The sequence below is a fragment of the Chanos chanos genome, chromosome 9 (genome assembly GCF_902362185.1).
Source record: "Chanos chanos chromosome 9, fChaCha1.1, whole genome shotgun sequence".
In the NCBI taxonomy this organism is placed as follows: domain Eukaryota; kingdom Metazoa; phylum Chordata; class Actinopteri; order Gonorynchiformes; family Chanidae; genus Chanos; species Chanos chanos.
Window position 1 is genome coordinate 39,853,395 of NC_044503.1, and position 7,934 is coordinate 39,861,328.

The 7,934-nt window shown below is 38.9% G+C and overlaps 1 protein-coding gene across 1 annotated transcript; it reads left to right on the forward strand.

The window, feature by feature from the left end:
* Window positions 1-4,463: 4,463 nt before the first annotated feature.
* LOC115821789 (uncharacterized) lies at window positions 4,464-6,512 on the forward strand (the record flags this gene model as incomplete). Its single annotated transcript, XM_030785580.1, has 1 exon — window positions 4,464-6,512. A coding segment is annotated over exon 1 (2,049 nt), but the record flags the coding sequence as incomplete, so codon positions are not given.
* Window positions 6,513-7,934: the final 1,422 nt, after the last annotated feature.

The following is a 7,934-nucleotide window of genomic DNA, read 5'->3' on the forward strand; positions in this document are numbered from 1 at the left end:
TCTTATAAAGATGCTAACAAGGTTATTGAAGACGATACTGTGACTAAATAGCTATGACTAAATAGCAAATGCTGAACTGCACTCCAACCTACCGTGGATTGCCTGCACTCTTCCATGCTCCCATATGTCTCTGCCTCTTTTTAATACTTTTCATTGGTTAGGCTAAATATTTGTAAAACCCACAGACAGACATAAAGGGTGACCGATAGCACTGATTTATGAAAAAAGAAAAAAGGAAAAAAAAAAGACGAGATCTGAGGTTTCCACCCAACAGTAGCCCATGCTCACGGACCCCAATGCGACCGCATTACCTGCTTACTGCTAGCTACGCCCCTGTTTGAGTCTCAGGTTTAGTCCACCAAACAGACACACCTGAACCTTAGTCGACTTCAAAACTGTTGATACAAAATGAATATTTTATTCATCAGACTGAAAAGGCAAGACAAAGACAACGAAATTTGGAAACTCTTTCTTTATTGAAACACAATTTCACTAAAATTACACTAAGTAGATAAAGTACAACCTTACCAAACCATCTGAATGCAGTAGATTTGAAATGTAAACAGGGATAATGGTGTATGCAAAGCAAGACATTGAGCATGTTAAACTTTAATAAACTGCCTGGAAAAGAGGCCTATCTAAACAGACCATTTTTTCTAAATCAGGAATAGTTTTCTAGAGCTGGACTGTTGTGTGAGGCACAGACAGCTGCCAGTCTCTTATTATTCTCTCTCATGGCATCTACCAGACTCATCACACCATTATCCTGGAGGAAGTGATTTCCTGCGATTTCTCCAGCCACCTTCACCACATCCTCCATCACCTTCATCACCGGCTCCAGGAGGATGAAGCGTTGAGTCTGAAGTTCCAGTACGTCGGCTGTCCCACTCAGACGGCCCAGGAGGTGGACAGCACTTCTCATCTTCCTCTGGAACTCTGCCAAGGCCTCTCTCTGCTGTTTCACCCCTGCAATTTTCTCTCTGACTTGTTTCAGTTCCTCATCTGTCTGTCTGATTGCATACTCTATGTCCGAAATTCGAGACTGATAGTCAGAGATCCTACCATAGTAATACTGAACATTAGAGTATGACCTGTCCACCTCTTCCCTTGCAACACGGGAAGCCCTTTCAGCTTCTTCCATTTCCCTAGCACCACTAACTGCCATGATTGGTCCTGTACAGAAAGAAAATACAGATTATGTCAGATAGAAAGATACCACCTTAATGAATGGAGAACTCCTGCTGCGAGACTGGCTGGCAAATGTTCTAATAAATTGCTTTTATATATTTGATTGTCCTACTCATCTGTCTCCTGTTTTCTCTGCATTAACTAAATGTGTAGTTTAAGACATTACTTGGTCTTGTCCCTTGGCAAATGATCCATTGCTATCCAAGCTATCAGATTTACAGAATCATCATTTGCAGTACTAATCATATGTAGTACTAACCAAGTACTTATTGTACAGTGAATTAACCCAATAAGAATGATTTATTACCAGCTATCCATCCCCAAAAGGGGATGAAAGACACTCCAATGCCAGCATCTCTCAGAGACTTTCCACTGCTTTCTCTGTCACGTAGTTTGTTAAGCGTGTCTTCAGCATTTTGTTGGCTGTTCCTTGCCGCCTGCAGTGCTTGTTCAGAAGAATTCAGTGACTGTTTCTCTGAATTTAACTGAGTGTTCAAATTCTCTACGGTGAGTTTCTTCTCTTCTCTCTCTCTCTCAAACCGTGTCTGTTGTTCAATGAGTTTCTCCGTGCCCACATCCAGTTTCCTCAGCTCTCCTTCAGCTTCCTGCTCTGTCTTCTCCATGTCCTGCTGTGCCTTGACAATCACATTTCTAATACTCTCATAAACAGAAGAGTCATGAGAAATGAGATCTGTGTCTATACCGAGGACTGAATCACACAAGTTGTTGAAAGAAGACATGCCATCTCTCAGAGACAGGACCATGGCACTGCTCACATTCCCATCACACATTCTATTGGGTTGAGAAAGAAGAAGAAAAAAGAAAAAAAAAAGATCTTCTAATGTCATGGACAGTAACTGTGGTTTTATATGGACCTTTATTCAAACTGGTTGTAAATGGTGGTCTGTGTTTAAAAGAAAAACAAAAGCATGGAAAGACTCCATTCAAGTGATGTTCAGTTTTGCCTGAAGCACTTCAGAGGTATCAGTAAAATAAGCCTTTCACGGTCAAACACAAATGTAAACATATGAGACTAATATAACCTTGAATTAATTATTGTTTGTTTAACATTATTAGATGCTTCATAATTGTGTTATTATTCTGTAATAAAATATAGAGATTGTACAGAAGTGTAAAGAAAGATTTATGTCATTGCACTTACCCAGAGAATAATTCAGTCATGTTTCGTTTCGGAAGAGATAGAAATGTCAGCTAAGAGAAATAAATCAGTGAACTTGCTTAGAGTCACAGAAGATGTGGCTGAATGCTGCTCTCAGAAGAAATGTGTGTTCTTCAGTCTGTTACTTGACTTTACAGTCCTTCACTAGTTCCTCAGTAAAGGGATCTTTTCATTTGGTCTATCCTCCTCTCTGTCACTCACTCTCTCCTCCCCACATCTGATCCTGCCTATTGGATCAGCTAAGGAAAACTGCTTTAATAATACAGAAACTGAAACATACACAAGTGTCTATGAGCTAAACCCCTTCCAACATACTATTCCACCCCTTTTGGGGAGGGGAGAATGGTGACTATATAAAGTCTTCTGTCTCACAAAGTGAACAAAGGGCAACAGAAGAAACCATCTTCAACAGAGCACCTTGCATTAACTGCTAAACGGTAAGCTCTAACATTCTACTACCTTTAGAGAAGTATGGCATAATAGTTCTATGCAACTTTAATCACAGCATTCATGTACAGTAATCATACTGTTTTGGTTCTATGAACCATTGTGAGTTTTGGTGTGCCTTTAGGAACCCTAGTATGTTTTGACAAACAAATTGGGTAGTTATAAATTGAGATGACTGTCAAACTCCAAAGATTTATCAAGTGGATTGAATTATGTTTCATTAATGTAAATCTCTGTGATCACACACACAGACACTGTGAACAGTGAATCTGTCCTCTGCATTTAACCCATCCAACACACTGGTAGTGTGTGGGGTTAAGCATTGGGCTTAAGTGCCTTGCCCAAGGGCACACATCCGTGACCCTTCGGTCACAAACCCGGTTCTCTAACCTCTAGACCACTAACTTACTTCCTGTAAAGCAAAAAGATCAGAACCAGGATAATGTCACATGAAAATAAATAAATAAATAAAATAAACACTACAAAACTAAACTACTGTAAAAACATAAATACTAAAGCGCACCCACAATTAAACCAATGAGAATTATACAAAACAGACAGCAAGTGAAAAGGTTGAAATGGGACAGATATATACACATGCAAGTGGCAAAAAATGAGAACACAAAATAGCAATAATTACTTAGAAACACAAACAGAACAAACATTAACTAACCCGTTCACAGCTTCCACAAATGTTAACCTATTTCCCTCATCTGTACTTGAAACAAACTAATAGGTTTGTGTGTGAAGCTGCAACATGTTTGACCCATTTCACACAAACCGTCTTAAAAAAAAAACTGTTGTCACGCTATGATCTGTAAATGCTTGTGAAGATGCTTGTCACATCTTGTCAGCACACAGACCAGAGAAGTTTTCCCATCTCTGATCTTGAATCTTTGGCTTAATGGAATTTTCTCCACATCATCTTAATTCTCTGCAGTTCCTCACTGGCACTGAAATTTACAATTAAATGAAATCAGATATATAGTTGTGTGTATGACACCCAAAAACTGTCATTCCCTGGTTCCTTCTTTCGCTCTCTACTCATCAGTTCATGTTAGGTTTGTGTGTAATGTAGTCTTATTTTGTCCTGTATAAATACACTTGGTATCTCTTCTGTCTATGTGTGGAATTGAGTTGTAAGACTGTTGTGAGTTGTCAGTGCATTGAATCCTTGTTTCAAGATTCCTGTAAGTTTCAAGAATTATTTTGTTCCATGTTTCAGCTACAATAAAACTGAGAAAGCCCTGAACATTCATCCAGATCTTCCTACAAACCGTCCACAAAAAAAAAAAAAGAAATGCAAGAATGCACATATGGAAATATGGATAGATATATACAGCTTTTTAAATATTCCAAAATTTTCATATTAATTTAGAGAGCACAAATTCAAAATTACGTGGAATTCACATTAATTTCACAATCAATGAGTAAGCTAGTCTTGCTTAGGATTCCTAAATTGACAACTGAGTTTAGGATTGAGTGTTTTATTATTGTAATGTGATGACATGTGGAGGAAAACCAAAATGATGCTGACTTTGATTTTGACTTGACAAAATGATCATACATTTAGTTGAAGTAGTTATGTTTTAATATATAATCAGTAACTCCACAAGATGTTTGTTTGAATTGTAGAAAAAGCAAAACAATGGCTTCTGAAATTGTGAAGAAGACTCAGAGTCTCACCACAGCAAAGGACATGAGAGAGTCCACCCAGCTCATAATGAAACCTTATGCCAACTGGGAGGAGTACCTGACACCAGCACCACTCTCCATAGCCATAATGGGGGAACTGGTCTTCATCTCTTCCACAAAAGATTTCTCTATCAGCGCAAACCCACCCAGAGATGGCTACAAGTACATCAAATACCCAGAGTCATTCCGTGCCTGCCTCATGCAAGTGTGTAACTCTGGCTGGTGGGCTTTCAATGTAGCCCATAAGAGTATGGATCAGATCCGCCTTCACACTTCCACTGTACCAGACTACATGAAGACTGTAGTGAAGATCCTGTTTCAGGGAAGTGATGAGGTTGTTGAGGCCCACCTGCCTGACCAGCTGGAGAACATTCGGGCTATTGCAGATGAATGTGTGGAGCTGGCCAATGCAGCAGAAGAAAAGTTTACTGATGTCATCAATATCATTCAAGAACTCCTGGAGGCATGTGTGAATGCAAAATATTTTTATGGAGAAGAGCTAAAAAAGATTGAAAGGAAACTGGAAGAGAGCAAATTGAGGAAGCAGTCAGCAGAAGAAAAAAAGCAACGATCTGAGAAGATGATGGAGTCAGTGGGGAAGCAGCTAAATGAGGCTCAAGAAAGCTACAATAAAGCAATGGATTCTCTCCCCAGTGGATGGGAAATGATTGGCATGGATTTAGTTGGAGGATTATCAGACTGTGTAACAGGTGTGCTAAATGCAGTAACATCACTTGTTACCCAGCCTGTAAAACAAATGTGTGATGGAGCAAGAGAGGTGAAAGGTACATATGATGACCTAAGGGGTAGGGGTGGTGCAGAAAATTACATTGATATAATAAGCATCTACAGCAGATCTGGAGAAATTCTTAAGATTGCAGACAGCATTGCTCAGTTCATTCAAGGGGAAGATATTGACTGGAAGAAATTGTATGACCAGAAGGAAAAACAACCCCAATCAAAAGTTGTGTCAGAGCAGTTCCAAAGGATTCAAGACACCTTAAAAAGTCTTGCAGACTCCAAACCAAAAGAACAAGCTCTATCCTTATGTCAAAAAGGAAACAATATCTGTCAGCAGCTTGCAGAGTATGCACCTACAGGTCAGTGTAGCAAAGAAAAAACAGAGGAGATCATCACTGATTGGAAAAAGCTCATAAATTTAGCCCGTGCTTTTGACTGCGAAAGTAAAAATGCCACAAATTCTCCATCTATCACACCAAAACCACCAATGATGTACAAACAGGAGAGCGAAGGGTCTGGGAAAAAGTCTGCAAGTCAAAGGGCATCAGAGAATGCTCACTTCCGTATTGAGCAGAGTCGAGCACAACTGGACAAGACAAGAGAGACGTATGAGAAGTGTGTGGAGAAGATGGAGGAGAGCCAGAAGGAGCTGACTGAAATTTTGATCACCATGAGGAACTGTGAAGTCAAGGAGATTGACTTCAACACTACCATAAAAATGCTGGTCAAAGGTATGGATGCCATGGGTAGAGTGAAGGAACAGTGGGAGAAGATGGTACGCTTCTTTCAGATGGTGTCCAACATTGTGAAGGTCAGCATGAGCAAAACTCTCCACAATTTCGTTACAACAGCCGAGAAGACAAAGACACTGTCTTACAATGCCAAATTGTTCTCTAAAGACCTGCTCTACAACCAGGCCTTCCAGGCATCTAACATCGCCAGTCTTGTCCACATGATCTCAGAAACCTACACTGACGTGTCCAACAAGTACCTGATGGACAGAGTCAGTAGTCTGGGCAAACTCATGGCCATGGATGCAAGTAAAAAAGAGTTTGAACTGGAGCGTCGACAGTTACAGAATGGCTGTGATGAAGCTCAGAGAGGTATTCTACAACTGGTCCTCAAGAACAAAAAAGCCTTTGAGAGGAGTGCTGATACAAGATTGAAGAAGATTGAGGGAGAACTGCTGGCCATTCTACCAGCTGTATCCCCTGAAGAAACCAAGGCTATTAAAGAAGCTGTCCAAGCTGGATTCACTGAGGAAGATGAGGATGCCTATATCTGAGGTAAACTTAATAGCATCGATTTTACCTTTTTTGTTCTGAACTTTTACATTTGACATAGGCTACATTTAGAATTATGACATGTCTAAGGTTCTAATACAGGCCAGTTCCTGGAGTTCTATGGTACATTTGTCCCAGAAAGTTGGGGTTAATCATCTCTAGTTCCTCTCTGAACTTCTTTTTTGTCTCTCTGTGTTGTCCTCTGCTACAGATCCATTCAAGTCAAAACCAATGAGAAGACTGACAATGGATTTATCACTACCCTGTCAGCTTCACCACCCCAAGAGATCCATGACATGATAGATACTTCTCAAACTGGACACTGTGAGGAAATTGACATTTGTGCTAACTGTTAACTAACATCTTTATGAATATCTAGTTTCTTGCATAGGGTTTTCGTCTAAAGAAAATAAAATAAAAAGAAAAATGTATCTTGGAGCAGACTAATGATTGTTCATCTTAGAGAGTTTTGCTTCTGTGAGCTGGTCCCAGACTTTCTTGCATTGGGCCTCTGTCATATTATATATAAATATAAATATATACACCTGTGACCTGCTATTGGTCCTCAAATCTTGATCCTGTTAAAGAATTTTGACTTCTGTGCGCTGGTTCCAGTCCAGCTCTTTCTCAGTTCAGAAAGTATATTAAAAAATATAATCAATAATAATAAACTGTTCTGTAATTCAAAAATTTGCGTACTTTCAAATATTCAGCTTTTAAAATGATTCTGCAAGCAAGACTTTGTCTAATCACTATCGTTGGCTGATCAGTTTAGCTTTTAAAACTTCTCTTTTACATTATTGGATATCATTTGGGTTTATTAAGGTGATGACATTAAGGTTTCAGGTTTATGCATAATTGCATGAAGAAGTTTATCAGATTTTGATGACTGAAGACATTTATCCCTAATGAGAATCAACACTGATGTACTCCTTTAATCAATGGAATGACATTAAAGCCTGATTTATATTTAGACTTTTAGGTTTATTCTGAACTTTCAAATGCTGTCTTGATTGTTTAGTTAAAGAGACAAATCTAGTTGAAGATTTGCTACGCTGATACATCAGTTTTGTCGGGTGTGAACCAGAGACACAGACACCATTTCTTCAGTGGATTTTACCAACTAAATACCACTGAGTGAAAGGCAGTTAAGAAGCTGTATTTGGAGATTTCAGCTGATGGAAATTGTGTTGATATGTAAACTGACTAGATGACCACTAAATTTATACACTGACAGTGACTATCTATCTAACAATAAATAAATAAACACATTACACGTGGACTTAGTGTTCTATTATAAATGTAATGACATGTCAGACAAATTATTTAATTCTCTTTTTTTTTTTTTTGGGATATTGCTGTTCTTTTAAGTTGACCATATTAGAAATGAAGATGCCCTA